We start from the raw sequence: 17,157 nt of genomic DNA on the forward strand, positions 1-17,157 counted from the left end.
TTCTCCATGTGGAAAACTCTCTGTCCCATCTCTAACGATGCCAAAAGATGTCCAACATGACCTGCCACCAGCTCCCTAGAAGCCTCTAATTTCTCCTCACATTCTGCCTGGTTATCTTCAGTTTAATTACTCTATTAATTCGGATTATAATTTAAGTTTCTTCAGTGCACAGGATTGTAATTTACTTAGGAAACAAGACGAGAGCTAATTTAGAAGAGACATGTGCTCAGAGGATAGAGGAACTAGATGGACTGAAACTTTCCTACATTTTTTTAAAACCACATTTTTAATGGGAGATCTAGCAGTTGAATTCCACAGTCCACACAAGGAGGACAGTTCTTGAAGGAGGCCACACAACTGGGGAGGACAAGGACATGAGATAGAATTACATATTATTTAAGAAAAGCATGGTAGATTACTTTTGTCAAGTCTTCTGCCGGAGCTTTGGTTTTGGATATCTGGGAAAGGTCTGGGTTTTTGATGCCGTGCATGAGGCTGATGTGGCTCTCCAGCATGGACAGCTGAGGAAATGTCTGGATTTCATCTGTGCAGTACCTTAAAATACAAAGCAAAATAGTATCATGATATAAGTAGTATTTCTTTTTCATATATATTTTTTTAGAACATATTTTTATTGGATTTTGGTAATGTAAGCGTCTATACAAATATATAAGCAGAAAAAGGTAAAAAGGATTAAAAATAAAATATGCAATATAAAAATAACAAAAGGAGCAAACAGATTCATGAAAAAGAAAAGGTGTTATATCACACGTTAAAGAGAGGATAAACACAGTTCTTCCACAAATCTATGACATTTTTAAAGATGTCAAGAAGTTAACCCCAAACCTCCCTGCATAATGAAGCATGAGCATTATATCAGTAGTATTCCGCCTCTCATCCCTTACCTATTCTCCTACTTGTCTGTTGGCTCCCCACAACTATCAATATATTGATTGCAAGTTTCTTGGGGCATGGACCTTATCTTTCTGCTTATGCAAGTAGCTAAAAAATGGACATTTTGTTTTGATTCAGAGGACAGTCATCAAAGCCACCTGCACAAATAACCCGTTCCAGTTCTGCCCCCTCAAATGGTTTCAAATGTATTATTTATTATTATTATTATTATTATTATTATTATTATTATTATTATTATTATTATTATTATTATTATTATTATTAAAATTTGTATATCATCCATCATCAAAAGATCGCAGGGTGGTTTACATTTTAAAAACACAAAAATACCTACCATAATAATAGAAGAAAAACAATAATACATTGGATGACACGAGGCTCTCAAACATTTTTCCTTCTTAGTTACTACAAAAGACCAAAAGCAATCTATGTATACATCCACTTCCAAGAGCCACCTATTTCTATTCCAGCAGCACTATGGCAAACGTGGCCCCTTTTACAGTTCTTCTCTGTACAATGGCAAAGGATAACAACGGCTTCCCTTTTAGAGAATCAATAATTTAAAAAAGAATCAACAAGAGCAGAATCTGTTTCGTCCGTGAGGGAAATGTCAACATTTGTGTCCACATTAGAACTTTCAAGACTAAATTGCCAGATGTACTTGTACAACAAAATGTACTGTGTATCAGTGAAAGTCACATTCCTGCTCAGAATCAGAGTCTCCTTGGTCATGGATGTCATGAGAAGAAGTGTCACATTTGTGTAATACAGCATTATAAAAGCATCAGTACAAACCTTAACATGCGAGTCTGTTACTAAAGGTGATCATGAAAGGAGTGGATGTCCATATTTTATGAAAAGTTGTTTAACTAGCAAAATGTTGGCGTTTAAATACATTTATTCATCAAAATAAAAATATTGCAATACTTTCAAAGTACGCATCATTTTATAGAGTTACATTGGCGGCTACGCTGTAGCAGTTAGAAGTCACCTGTAGACTTGCAGAAAATTTATTTAGTGGTTTGTGTCCTCACCTTTCCCTTCAAATTACAAAGACTAGTCTCTCATTTCATCCACACAACCACCCTGGAAGGCAGTGATTTGTTCAAGGTCAGCTTCATGACTTTGAACTTGGATCTCCCACCACCAAACCAGGCAGTCTAGCCACTGGGTAAAAAGATAAAGGTAAAGGACCCTTGGATGGTTAAGTCCACTCAAAAGTGACTATGGGGTTGCGGCGCTTATCTCGCTTTCAGGCCAAGGGAGCCAGCGTTTGTCCACAGACAGCTTTCCGGGTCGTGTGGCCAGCATGACTGAACCGCTTCTGATGCAACAGAACACTGTGACAAGCCAGAGTGCATGGAAACACCGTTTTACCTACCTGCCGCAGCAGTACCTATTTATCTACTTGCCCTGGTGTGCTTTCGAACTGCTAGGTTGGCAGAAACTGGGAGAAGGCAACAGGAGCTCACCACCGGTGCATGGATTCGAACTGCCAACCTTCCAATCAGCAAGCCCAAGAGGCTCAGTGGTTTAGACCACAGCGCCACCTGCTCCCCTGCTGTGTGCTATGCCAATCAGGTGTCTGCGCTAAGTTCAGCATCAATATGGCGAGCCCTGGGGAGCTGAGTTGTGCCAGGTTGCCCAAGGAGGGGTGAACCAGCCCAGGTTGGAGATGGAGCAGGTAAAAACTCCCATGCCGATCAGTAGTGGGACTGTGCCTGTGAATAGCCACTGCAGCCTTACCTGGGCAAGACAGCAAAACCCAGACTCTAACCACTACACCACACTGGCTCCAGCAAAGTTAATATAGAAGGAACTAAGCATTCTACATTTGCTTAGATATAGCCCAGTGCTTGCATCAGCAATGCCTAACGTGCTTCAGTCTTATCATGGAATCTAGCTGTGAAACCTAAAAATGTACCTGAGCTAGTGCAAGATCCTTTGTTCTAAGCTATGCCCTAAAAAGCCTTAGATATGGCCCATTACAAAGCACTTTTTTTAGCCTGGAAGACTAATAGAAATTTTCAGGAAAACAGTTGTGTACTCACCAGCAGGTGTAAACTTTCTTTGCTGTGTCATGGTTATTGCGTACATGTCTGTGCAGACTATTGGAGGCGTTGAATGACCGCTCACACTGCCGACAGGGATATCTTTTCACATTCTATGAGAGGAATGGGAGCGTTAGTCCTGACAGCAAGAATGAGCTGCCTCTTTTTTTTTTTTGGTCTTGATCTGTGCAAAAGAATCCACACAATCTAGATTCGTGTACTAGTATCTGTAATGCATCTGCCTGTATCCTTGATCTGACAAAGTGTACTTTTGTGAGACATGGAAAACACATTTAAGAGTCCTGGGCAATTGTGGCCCTTAGGTGTGCATTTCCCAAGGGGCTACAGACATGTTTTTCTTCGAGAGTCACTGTGCTCACCATAGAGACATGCAATTGACCTGCTACAAACATGTGTCTCTTGTAGCATAAAAAGCAGCCCTTGGCCATAAACCTGATAAGCTTGCCTTGAGCCAGTTCCCCATCTGCAGAATGCGAATGTTCATGATCTAATTTATAAGATTTTTGTGGAGAAGAATCCCGATAATGCTTATGCATTTGCAGTCAATACAGTTTCAGAAACATATGGTCTTAAAAGGGGAACACATGGAGAGAGAGAGAGAGAGAGAGAGAGAGAGAGAAAGAAACATACTCTGAAGTTTATCTCTGATGCTGCCATAGGACTGCAGAGACCAAAATGAACGAAGCATCTACTCAGGCTCTCACCCTGCTACAAGGTTTATGTAATAAGCAATTTTATTTGTTTAGCTGTAAGCTATAACAAACATAAAAGGTATGCTATGAGGTTTAGATTAGATTTGCACATTGCTTCTTATTACGAAGGTCCTGAAATAATTTTCAAACAAAACAAACTCCACACAACCATTATTAAAAACAGATGCAACAGTACAGCCATATCATTGGTGCTGCCTAAATGTGCTGGAAAACAAAAACTTGTTCCCCTGGAGCTCAAACAATGACAGGCAGGCTGCTGAAGAGTTTTAGATGAATCCTGTGGGAAAGAGGAACAACATATAGCCCCCAGACCCTTACCTTTCCATGGCTTTTCCTCATATGGGACACATAGGTTTCTCGGTCAGGGATGCACTGCGAACACTCCCGACATGTCCAACTGCAGGGTTTTGGCTTGGGTTTTGATTCTGGGCTCGTCCCTTTTGTGGGCAAAGAGGTCTGGGAAGTACCATTGATTACTGAAAGCTCCTTTGATGCTGGAAGAACACTGCTGTTAGTTGCTGTTTCTGTCTTCTGTCGGAAGCTAGCAAGATCTTCAGGATTCTCAGGGACCCCATGGACGCTCTAATGAACAAAAACAAAAAAACCCACAGCATTAGAGCAGGGCAAAGGGAAGTTGCCTATTTCCCTAAAATAGCAGGAAACTGCTCTGCTTAACAAAAGCATATCATTTCCCACCTCCTTCTGTTTTAGACAGCCCAGAACTAAGATAGAGATTATGTCCATAGCCAATAGGCTATGTTAATGCTAACGCAGTGTGATTCATTCCATCAACACAAGTGAGAAACTATGCACTTAACTTTAAATTATAACAGAACAGCATAGTGTGTTTGCAGCAGACTTAAGACTGAATTCACAGTTTGGAGGATTGTGAAAAAGTGCTGCTGCTGTAGAGTGCTGCCTCCTCTGGCTCTGTGCAGAACATTATGGTTTGCAGATACATCCAAACTGGCAAACTAAAGTTTGAGCAAGCCCTCCAAACTGGGATTGCAAATCCTAGTTTGGAATGCTTGATGAAAGGAAAAGGGAGTGTGAGAGCACACGTGTTTGTTCACAATCCTCAATATTCACATCAGGCTTGGCCCAAGGATGTGATTTGAGGAAACTGCACCCCGGTTTGTACTCAATTAAACTCTGAACCAATGCAAAGTGAAATGCCATGAAAGCTCTTCCTTGAGTACAAAAGTGGCAGGTGGTCACTGTTGCTTTTCAGACAGAAAGACACAGGCAAAATTTAACTAGATGCTGCAGCTAAATCATTCAGCCTCTCCAATACATGTTTTGAAGAGTGCTTCTGTAAAATATTTTCTTGCTTGTGAACAGCCTGAACGTCAGGAAGGAAAGAAGCCTAGCTTGTAACCCAAGAGAATGAGGGAACCTGCAGCCCTCTAGACGATGGATTCCAACTTCCATCATCCTTACCATTGGCCTTGTTGGCTGGAAATGATGGGAGTTGGAATCCAACAAGACTTGAGAGTCACAAATTTTGCAGCTCTTAAGTTTTCCAGGGAATTTTGGAGGCATGAAGAGAATTCATATGCCTGATACACTTATTTATTAGAAGAATTTTTATTTTCGCCCTTCAATCATATTTTCAGGGCAATTTACATAAAGAACAATAAACTGTGGAGGGGGGCGAAGCATGCATGTGCACATACAGAACACACATATACGCAACAAGCTAAAAACCCACAAAATTATAAAAGCAGCATTAAACAGTTAACAGGCTTAAACCTGCATTTTAAAAGCTTTAGATAGTATTTGGCACTGAAAAGAGAGCATTCCACAACTGGTCTTCAGGCAGATACTACTCCTGACAGGGGAAGAGTTTCACGTAAAGGCAGGTGCACATGGAGAGCAGTGACCCTTCAATTACGCTGGTCACTTTGCACTGCGCCCAGAAATGAACTGGGAGGCAGTGCAGTCAGTATAGCACCAGTCTCAGTAAGAAATCTAGATGCTGCAGGTACTTGGACTCTTAACGCAGCACACTTCTGGGAGGACTGTTTTACACGCAATCTTTGAATTGGTTTTGAGGCTGCTTGTGAAGATATCCACCAGTGGTGGGTAAAAAGGAAAGAAAGGCAGCCGATGTGTTTCATGCAAAGCAATCTCAATTCAGAAGGCAGAAAAGTGTTCTGTGCAGGCATGGTATCCTCTCCAGTCACCAACCTTAACATGCTGCATTAGCTGAAGTTTCTGCATATACACCAGCTGGCAATGCGGACACTTGAACACTCCCACCATCAGCCTGTTGGCATTCTGCTGGAAGTGCTCCTGCAGAAGCCTCTTCTTGTTAAAGACTGTCTCACAAGAGCATTTGTAGATCACCCTGGAACAATTGAAAAATGAATTTGCAATGAAAGTTTACTCTAAACAAAAAAATCAACATAGAAAAATTTATTATCATCATCATTAAATTAATTATTGAAGTATTATTATTATTTATTCAACATATATACCACCCCCTTTATCATAGAATCATAGAATCATAGAGTTGGAAGAGACCACAAGGGCCATCGAGTCCAACCCCCTGCCAAGCAGGAAACACCATCAGAGCACTCCTGACATATGGTTGTCAAGCCTCTGCTTAAAGACCTCCAAAGTAGGAGACTCCACCACACTCCTTGGCAGCAAATTCCACTGTCGAACAGCTCTTACTGTCAGGAAGTTCTTCCTAATGTTTAGGTGGAATCTTCTTTCTTGTAGTTTGGATCCATTGCTCCGTGTCCGCTTCTCTGGAGCAGCAGAAAACAACCTTTCTCCCTCCTCTATGTGACATCCTTTTATATATTTGAACATGGCTATCATATCACCCCTTAACCTCCTCTTCTCCAGGCTAAACATGCCCAGCTCCCTTAGCCGTTCCTCATAAGGCATCGTTTCCAGGCCTTTGACCATTTTGGTTGCCCTCCTCTGGACACGTTCCAGTTTGTCAGTGTCCTTCTTGAATTGTGGTGCCCAGAACTGGACACAGTACTCCAGGTGAGGTCTGACCAGAGCAGAATACAGTGGCACTATTACTTCCCTTGATCTAGATGCTATACTCCTATTGATGCAGCCCAGAATTGCATTGGCTTTTTTAGCTGCCGCGTCACACTGTTGGCTCATGTCAAGTTTGTGGTCAACCGAGACTCCTAGATCCTTTTCACATGTACTGCTCTCAAGCCAGGTGGCATCAGAAGATCTCAGGGCAGTGTACAACATTAGAAACCCAACTCCAACAAAATTCCTTGGAAACATGTATTTTAACATGAAACATTGTTGTGATGTCACCTGGCGGGTGGGTCTCAATTCTGTTTTGCTGCAAGTGGCTGTTCCCAGCAGGAACAGCTTACGGGTGAAGGTTAAATCCTGCTCCATTTGGCGGAGTGCATCTGTTCCCTCTTTGTAACAGGTGCACAAAGTCAAAGAAAGCAGAAGAAAAACACTGAGTCTGCTTGCTTTCACTGTGTGCGCCTGCTCCATGGAAAGAGGTGCCTGCAGCAAAAGCAGACCTGTCTTAATTCTGCATCACTACATGAAAGGGGGGGAGGAGAGAAAAACCGCTAGGAAAGGTTGATCCTTGCAAAGGGGGTTTTCCCATCCCCTTCCTGGGAAGCGTGTACTGAGCAGAGGTTAAATTCTGCTCCATTTTGCTGCACACAGCTCCCAGGGAGAATGGGGAAAGAACTGCTTTTACAAGGATCAGCCTTCCACAAGTGTTTTTCCCCATCTCCTGGGAGCTGCAATTTCTCCTTCATGCATCAGTTGGATCTACCTTTAAGTGTGTGTGTGTGTGTGCGCGTGCGCGCGCGCTTCAGAAAGAAGGGAGGGGGCTCATTTTAACATTGCTCCAGTATGGACTTTTGATGGGTGGGTGTGTTGCCCACCTGTCAATCATGTGGAGTGCCTCACTCACCTATCAAATTTGGCCTGTGAAGCTAATCCTGATAAGGATTTGGCCCACAGAGGCAAAAAGGTTCTCCACTCCTGCTCTAAGTGCTGCTATTTATTTTAATTTGTAGTTCTGCCCGACAGGCTCTTCCTGAAGCTCCCATTACTGCTTCTCTAGCAGACAAGAATTACAAGGCAATTTCACAGAGACATGGAATCAAAAGGACTTTGGAGGGCATCTATTTCCAATCTCCTGCTCAATGCAGGACCTGAAATCCTGGATGCAAGTACAGCATTCCCAACAGATGGCTGCCCAACTTAAATATAACCAGTGAAGGAGACCCCGACAGCTCTGCAGACAGTCTGTTCCCACTGTCAAACAGCTCTTACCACTGTTTATCCTCATGGTTTGCCAAAATGGGTTTCTGTGCAATAACCATCCATTGGTTCTAGGATGCCCTCTGGAGAAACGCGTAACATCATGCAGAGCACAGGGGCTGTCTGTACGCTAACAGATGATAAATCCATCCTTGCTTCTTTCCAAGTGTGAAAAGTCTTAGGAACAGATGGGCTACATAACTAAATATTAAGATAACTAGAAAACAAGATTTCTGCCTAACCCTTCATTTCTTTAAAAGAGAAGGTATGCAGATCCTACTAAAAACTGTCTCCACAACACAGTTTATTCTCTCTCTCTCCATACAGTTGGGACAACAACGTTCTTGTAAGCCCGGTGGGGATGGGCATAGAAGGCAAACTGGGTAAAGAAGAGAAATTGAGCAATACATTTATTTAACCAGGCAGACACTTACTGAGATGTCTTATGAGGTTCTGCGGGGTGCTGACTGGTAATGTGAGCAGTGGTGCTGTCTGCAGACTTGAAGGCCATAGGACAGAACGAACACTTGTGGAAGACTTCACAGTGCTTCTCGTGAATGTGCACTTTCAGCATAGCTTGCGACATGAAGACAACCCCACAGTGAGTGCACCTGGGAAAAGAGAGAGAGCTAAACTTGAGCTCTACAAACAAAAACAAAAAAAATCATAAGCACACACTGAGATTTCCGTGAAAGTTCAGGAAACAAGGAGCCACTGAGGTCTGCCTCACTGACCTGGAGGGAGTAGTAAAATCCATAGCATTTGTAAAATCCACAGCATTAAAGTGTTCCAGGGTCATCAATAATGGTGGTAAAGACAAAAATGAATAATAATTAAAAAAAACCCCAGGGGAAAACCCCTGTTTTCTGATAAGACACTCAAAAGTCCCAATGAAATGCACATTGAACATGTTTTAAAACCTCCAGGGATACAGCTGATACTGGAGAAAGTCACTCCAATTTGAGGGGTGTTCAAATCAAAATGCAACTGCTGTTAGCCACAAAGCACTAACAGCAGGACCAAACTTCCTTTCTATTTATTGCCTGCATTAGCCTGGGCTTCAGTGCTTTTATTCCAAGCAAATCAAGTCACTTAGGAGTCTGCTAAGGTAAAGATAAAGGGATCCCTGACCGTTAGGTCCAGTTGTGGTCGACTCTGGGGTTGCGGCGCTCATCTCGCTTTATTGGCAGAGGGAGCCAGCGTGCAGCTTCCGGGTCATGTGGCCAGCATGACTAAGCTGCTTCTGGCGAACCAGAGCAGCACATGGAAACGCCGTTTACCTTCCCGCCGGAGTGGTACCTATTTATCTACTTGCACTTGACGTGCTTTCGAACTGCTAGGTGGGCAGAAGCTGGGACAGAGCAACGGGGGCTCACCCTGTCGTGGGGATTCGAACCGCCGACCTAATGATCGGCAAGTCCTAGGCTCTGTGGTTTAACTCACAGCGCCACCCGCATCCCTAGGAGTCTGCTAAGCACCCTTTAATTCATGCTGCATTGTTCCAACTAAGCAATAAAAAAGTATTTGGTGCTCATGTTGCTCTTGCTGTTCTGTTTTACATCAAGGGTGGGGAAGCAGTGGTCTCTCCAGGTGCTGCTGGACTCGCATCAGCCCCAGCCAACGTGGCCAACAGTCAGTGATGATGGCAGCTATAGTCCAGCAATTTATATTCTGCTTTCCATGCTCAAGGAGGCTTACATCATGAAAAAATGCATAATTACAAATATAACAAATATTGTTAGAAACAATACATTAAAAAAATTAGGAAGTACACAACCAAATTGAACAAGTTCCACATAAAACCATAAGATCTAAAAATAAAGATACAAAAAATAAATATCAATAACAGAAACAAACCCTGCTAACAACCCCCACCCTAAACAATACCCAAGAGTCTGTTCAGCAGCCTCAGCTTTTGTAGCTGGAGTCAGTCAGCATACCACCTTTCCAGGCCAGGTGGGAAAAGGCCTGCAAGGCAGGGAGCAGGTCTTCCAGGACTCACAGCCAAGATGGCCACATCAAAAGGGCCATAAGTTCCCTGCCTGTAGCATAAAGTCAGTATCGCATCAGTATTTCTTCAGTTAAGACATAGAAACACCAAATTTTAGATTGATTCAGTTTCCCCCCCTATGGATACTATTTATTTTTAAAATGTCTAATCCACCGTTATCCAAATGGTAGTGAATAAAAATAAAAATGCAATAATAATAAAAAACACCACCACAGTACCCTCCTTTGCAAGCAACAAAACTGAGAAGCCAGAGAGCGACAGAACTATAAAGCATACAGAGGAAGCAAACTACATGTCAGAATCAGACCATCACTACTTCATAACCTTTAAGAGGGCTGTGAAAGTCCATTGAAAAAGCCCTGGCATTTGCAGCATTTCCCCCTCTCTTAGCCTGCAAGCACAGAAGAACACTCATTGCCAAAGTGTCTATAAAGATGTGCCTCCTGAAGGCACGGCAGGACAAACACGCCTTATCAGCATTTGATATCCTGAAATTGTCAGCCTGTCTGATCACCAAACAAGTTGGCAGCAAAGCTGTGTGGCGTGAAAAGGATTTGATAAGATTTTAAGCTCCATTCCCCCTCGCCCCATTCATCCCCACTCGGTGTGCATTAAATGTCACGACACATCTTCCTCGTGCACCCCCACCCCTCAATTGAGCACAAACCTGTAGCCAACTTTGCGCGAGTAATGAAGGCAGTTCTCCTTGACGTGGGTTTGGAAATAGGCCGACCGGCAAATGGCGCCACACTCTGGGCAGCAATAAGGGGATTTGTGAGCATGGATTCTTTGATGAGCACAGTAACTGCACTTGTTGGGCAACAGCATCTGGCACACTTGACAAGTCTAAAGGAAGAAAAGGAGACGCCACAATTAGCCATTCCTGCTGCACTCTTCACATCTTTTTCCTGCTTCTTTCCATTATGAGAACTTCTACCAACAGAACTTCTTACGTAAATCCTATGCTCTCCCTTTATCTTCTTACCTTTGCCATGCCACTTACGTGTTCTATAGGGTGACCATATACTGCGGGCATTAAATGGTATCCCTACCAATGAGAATTTGGCTCTCTTCGGCAAGTGTTTTTCCCCCAGGGGTGTGTGTAAAAAGAAAGAGAGATCAAACATAATGCTTATTCTACTTTCCAAACACCAGGACCATGTTGTAAAGAGAGCTGTCAGGATTTTCCAGTGACAAGTCGTTCCAAAGTCAAATCCTAACATACTTACCAGTAGAAAGAATTCTGAGGAAGCACTTAAGCCAGGCAACTGTCTTTCCAAGCCAACTTAACATTAGCACCATGTTTTCTGGCACCTGAGGGAACTTCAAGGCCTCTCCCAGATCCCCACCCAAAGTGGTCCCTTTTGCAACTGCCATAGTTTGTAAGGCCCAGAGTTCAAAAGCAATGGACATCCAGATAGCGGGAATTATCAATGCAACTGTCTTGGAGCTGGGTACACATGGCTGAGCAACGATGTGATGATGGCGTTATCTTTGAAGCAGGAAAAGAAATAATGAAATTCCAAACACCTCTATTTATTTATTTAGCATCAGTAGAACACCAACACATTTCATATCCAGAGTTCTCTGAACCCAGTGATTAGGGATAGCCCAAACGACTGGTAAATGTCTCTGGTTTAGCAACCATTTACTGAAAAAGCTTACCAGAGATCTTAGGCTTGGAGGTCTCTCTCCTTGTTTTCTAAAAGGTGCTCTTTTTTAGCCAACTGGCTCTGCAGATGAAATGATGTGCTGTGGTCCAAACCTACTCCTTCCTTGGGCCTGAACCAGTTTCCACTGTATCTCCTTATGGGTTTGGGAAAGAAGGAACCTCTTGGAGGGTGTACTGCTCTCTCCATCTCCAACAGGCACCTCATGCTTACAGGCCAGTACCGCAACATCCACTCCCACCATCCCACAGCTCTCCTCCCTGTGCTGGCTACCTTCTTATGTGAGGTTCTGCAAGCAGCATAGAGTAAAGGTCACCCCACAGTCTCCAGATCAAGCCATGAGCTGACAATGCCGACAAGTTGTGCCTTTCCAACCACTGTGCGTCACAACCAAGCTAGGTGGCCTTAATGGCGAAGCTGTTGGCTCCCAGTCACAAATCCCAAGCAGCTAAGGCAGGACTGAGAATACACACAGCTGAATTACAACTCCAAGCTCTCTGTTAACAGGTTATCATTTCCAAAACATCCCAAGACTTGCCTCTCCATGTCACTTGGAACTGCAGCATAAGGAAAGCACAAGTAGTGCGACACGCCTACCAGCTATAATCTGGTGTCCTCAACCAATGTCCAAGTCTTGATATCTATTTGTACACGGCATTAATTTACAAGCTGTTGCCATCCACAGTGACCCTCTGGCCTAAACAAATGCTCAAGTTCAAAATGTAAGACCGCCCAAGTTTTCAAGAGCTGGAGAACCAAAGAAACAATCACTTCTGAAGCTGCTCAAGTGTCATGCCCAGATCCAAACAGTTTGGTTAGTGGCCAGGCTTTCAAGAACTGAACCCAGGATGGCTGTGTCCAAGGCCAGTGAACTACCTACAGCGATAGCCAGGACAGCTGAGCACTGTGCAACTAAACTCCTAGAGATATCCTGCAAAAAGCATTGATTGGATTGCATTAACTCCAGTTGGCCCAGCATCTACAACCAAAGAAGGCAAGGGTAGATAGTGGACCATTAGCCAATTTTGCGGTGGACCTACTGGCACCTGCTCATTGCTGGGATTCTTGCAGTGAATGCAATTTGCTATGTGTAGCCTTCTATGATCCAACAAGGCGCTTCTTAAGCTAAAATCAGTTGAGTTAGACATTAACAATTACAGAGAATCGAAGTACACACTCTTGCTTCTGTGGATCACGAATGACATCAACCCACTCCTGGTCTACACAACAGGGCACACAGTCACCACTTCTGCTTCCTGGGCCTTCTGCGCTTTGATTCAACCCTAAACGTCTTTCCTTTCTCTGCCCTTGAACTCTTGTCACTCTCCGCCTGCAGTTTCCTGCCTCCCACCAGGCATGGCTATTCTTGAAGCCCACGTCATGGCTTGCTGCCAATACAGACAATTTGAATTTGACAGAGGATTGTGCCCTGACACTGCAAAACAGCTCTCCTGCTGATCATTCCATTTTACTATGTACGTTTCTACACAAGTTACAGCAATTTCGTCAGAGGCCTTATCATTGTCCCTGAAAGACTCGCAATCCAAGTACTGAATGTTTACTTGACTTACGTACATATGTTTCTATTAATAGCCTCAGAAGTGTTTTAAATAGTTACCTATTTATATTTTTATTCTGTGCTTTTAGAACGCCTTTAGTTATTGTTAATATAACCGGTTATCACAGACACCCTAAAAATTTGGACCTTTGGGCCTCAAAACACAGTAAACACTGAAATTCCAGACTAAAAGCTCAGGAAGAACAGTCCAGAATTTCAACAGCCCACAAAGCTGCCTCTTCCCATCTCCTTGCCCCTTAAGATCAACACTGGACTGCATCCCTGCAGGGGGCAAGGAGTGTCAGACAGCAGAACGCTTCTGACCCCTTTCCGTATTCCCCTACAGAAAAAACCTCTGCATGTGGAAAGCTTGCACACCTAAGAGGATGAAACTTCTTCCTGACATATTAGCTGTCTATGTGTGAGAAGATTTTTACACAATGGGAAATTTAAGGATACTGTTCCCCCACTGCCAGCAGGTTTAAATAGCACAGATGGGGAAAGACTACTGGAACTATGGAATTTCAACATTTAGTATACTCTGGGGCCCAAAGGTCCTGATTCGCAGAGAGATTGTGGTGGTTGCTTTAATTGGAGTCATGTTTTGGATGCTTAAATCGGGAGTTGGTCTAAGATTCTTCTTCCACAGCAGCTGCCTGATACACATTCAGAATTCAATTTATTCATGCTACTGTTTCATCAAGACCATCCAGTCTAATTTTGTGAAGTGGAAACGTTTATATAAAAACTGAAATTATCATAGGCTTATGCAGGTAACGCAAGTTACTGAAAAGCTGTGATAAGAAATGTGAGTAAAAAGGAGGAAAATTTGGGTAATAATCCACAACCATTTAAGCCATAGAAGTTTTTCCTACCGAATTCTGTATGTTGTGGATTTACCCCTTTTTTATCTACTGTTGTATGATTTGTATGCCCTTGTTGTATGATATCTATGCCCTTGATGTCTGGGAAATACTTAAGAAGGTTTTGCCAATGAAAGCTACCAATTTATCTCAAAATTTAAATTCTAAGGTCCTCCCAAGCCTCATGAGCTTCACCAATTCACTGGAGTCAAATCTCCACTATCATTTATCTCCTTTTCATTTATCTTAGCTCTTCTTCACTTTATGCTCCCATCATTGCATCAGGCTGTAGCAGAGCGATCGATGGGAGCAGGACCACTCCATTAGCTCTGCTGAGAAACCAGCTCCACATGGAGCCTCCTCTCCATAAATGGCTTCCATTCCAGTTGGTCATTATAAGAACAACTACGCAAAAGAGCTTGTTTCCCTTTTCCCTCCTCATTCCTTTGTCCTGTGTCTTTTAGACTGCAAATCTGTAGGCAGGAACTGTCTTGTTTCATTAATCTTATGTAAGTCTCTCTTGAAACCTTTTGGTTGAAAAGTAGAGTACATTAATAAATTAATCTATAGCAAAACAGTTGTGCTGGTTCTTGATCATCTAAGTCAGGCATCCCCAACCTTTGGCCCTCCAGATGTTTTGGCCTACAACTCCCATGATCCCTAGCTAACAGGACCAGTGGTCAGGGATGATGGGAATTGTAGTCCAAAACATCTGGACGGCTGAAGGTTGGGGATGCCTGATCTAAGTAGTACTTCAGGGTCTCTGTTGTTTCTAGCCTCCTAAACATCTGGTGAACTGTCAGGCAGATCTTCAGGGAGAGGGAGGTTAGGTGGGGAGAGAATCTAGTTTAGAAAAGGATGTTGGTAAAATAGTACCAGTTCCCACTCACTATCTTTTACCAGTTCCCACTCACTATCTCCCGCAAAACCACAAAGATACTTACCTAACTACTGAATAATGCTTAGCAATTGGGTAGAAACTACAATGGTACTATCTGTTTAATTAAAGGGAAATAGAAAAAAAATAATCAGGCAGAACCCAGCACCAAATGTTGCATTTCCGTTGTATGTTCCCGAGGGAAAAGTAACTTCTGACTTTGACGCTTTCACTGCAAAATAAAACTAAAGTGTGCATTAAGTAAATAGAGTACACATATTCTCAGATTTCTAATGTGAAGAGATTCCCTTCCTTAAGTAAATGCTACCATTGAGGCAGCTGTCCATCCCATAATGCTACCCGAGCAAAAGACTTGCACATCCCTTACCTGCAACTCTGAATCTCTCTCATCCTAGTGTTTCATTGCAGTAGCTTGTATTTAATCAAATATTTGATTTCAGTATACAATTAGAAACTGTGATATGCTACAACTACAGCGGCATACAAAGGAATGTGGTCAGCTGACAGGTTTAGCATTAAATTACAGTGGTACCTCGCAAGACGAATGCCTCGCAAGACGAAAAACGCGCAAGACGAAAGAGTTTTCCGTTTTTCTGAGTCGTTCCGCAAGACGAATTTCCCTATGGGCTTGCTTCGCAAGACGAAACGTCTTGCGAGTTCTTGCGAGTTTGTTTCCTTTTTCTTAAAGCCGCTAAGCCGTTAATAGCCGCTAAGCCGCTAATAGCCGTGCTTCGCAAGACGAAAAAACCGCAAGACGAAGAGACTCGCGGAACGGATTAATTTCGTCTTGCGAGGCACCACTGTATCCAAATTAAAAAATAAATTATCTGTATTAGTGTTATCTATTGAAATTACATTTTCATTTGTATAGTTGTAAATTAATCTGTCACTCACAGTTTCCATAATGAAAGTATATTTATTCAATACACCTGGCCCATGTTCTCCACAATTCCATGCCTGTTTTTCTCCTCATTTGCAGGACAAATGCAACACTTTGCCAGTTTGGATGAAAAAGGCATAAATACATAACACTAACCTTTAGCCCTCCAGATGTTGCTGGACTACAACTCCCACAATCCCACCACTGGCCAACAACATCCAGAGGGCTGCACATTTGTCACCTCTGACATAACCCTATACCAGTTTGTCACTGCATCTGACGCACCCAAATGTCATAAAATATGAACAAAGATTCTGCACTGTTATGTGTCTACAGAAAACACAAAGAATAATAATTCCTAACTTTACTCCTAGGTTGTGATGTTGGAAATATCAATTTAGAATCAACCAAGGGGCTCTTTAATGATGGATACTCAAGACAAATTTTCTAACTTTCAGCAGACATAGAATTCCAGCTATAATCATGAAAAAGAAGGCTCATTTGGCCCAGAAATGAGTCCTCCTTTATTGGCATTTTGAAGACACATCACTTAAGCCACTGTTTGTACCCAAAAGGGTGAACAGGAGTAACAAAGTCACCTTAACTAAAGCTGACATTTGTCCTATTGCCAAAGAAGATCACAGTCAATGGGAAGAATAACTATCAGCAACTCCAGAGATTATGCAAGGAAAATTCAAGAGGTCTAATCAATCTACTGCAGTTCTGAATAAAAATAACCCTCCAGATTCAGCAGACGGGACTGTTCCAGAAGAAGAGGATTTGCTGAGTAATTTTGTTAACCTACCAAATAAAGAGCAAAGTGACATTCTCACCAAACTAGCTAAGCTACAGTCTAGGTTGACCCAAATACAACAGCATGGACAACAAAATGTTGGTGAAACAATTGACAATCAAGCCTTTTGCCCACAAGCTGTTTCTCCAAAGTGTATAGTTAAAAAGAGGGCTACCAGAGGAACTTCGAAGTGTATAGATGGAGAGCTGCAAACTCAACCCCCCTTGGAATATGATAGGGTGAGGGACAATCCTGATGGCATGACTATGAATTCCTGGCTGAGCTATGAGAAATTAGCTCCAAATGTAATAGGTAGTCCTCTCCCGAGAATCAAAAAGGATACTAACATCGTTGAATGTGTTCTTACTGATAAGAGGAAGGGAAGCGTTTTTTAAGAAAAACGATAAATCGATATTTCCTGAAGTTTGGGCCACAGCCCTATATTCAAAAAGGGCCTTACATTCCATCTAGCTAGTTATATACCAATTAGCTTGCTACCAGTAATTAGCAAA

General features: G+C 42.7%; 1 protein-coding gene across 1 annotated transcript in view; it reads right to left on the reverse strand.

The window, feature by feature from the left end:
* Positions 1–17,157, reverse strand: part of ZNF592 (zinc finger protein 592) — a 42,282-nt gene that overhangs the window by 2,129 nt on the left and 22,996 nt on the right. Inside the window, exons 3-8 of the mRNA XM_081169192.1 lie at positions 10,651–10,829; positions 8,407–8,583; positions 5,891–6,050; positions 4,019–4,282; positions 2,967–3,079; positions 420–555 (exon numbers count right to left, since the gene is read on the reverse strand). Coding sequence (XP_081025318.1) covers positions 420–555; positions 2,967–3,079; positions 4,019–4,282; positions 5,891–6,050; positions 8,407–8,583; positions 10,651–10,829 — 1,029 coding nt within the window. The remainder of the gene's footprint in view (positions 1–419; positions 556–2,966; positions 3,080–4,018; positions 4,283–5,890; positions 6,051–8,406; positions 8,584–10,650; positions 10,830–17,157) is intronic.

Source organism: Podarcis bocagei (genome assembly GCF_964188305.1).
Source record: "Podarcis bocagei genome assembly, chromosome: 14".
Classification (NCBI taxonomy): Eukaryota; Metazoa; Chordata; class Lepidosauria; order Squamata; family Lacertidae; genus Podarcis; species Podarcis bocagei.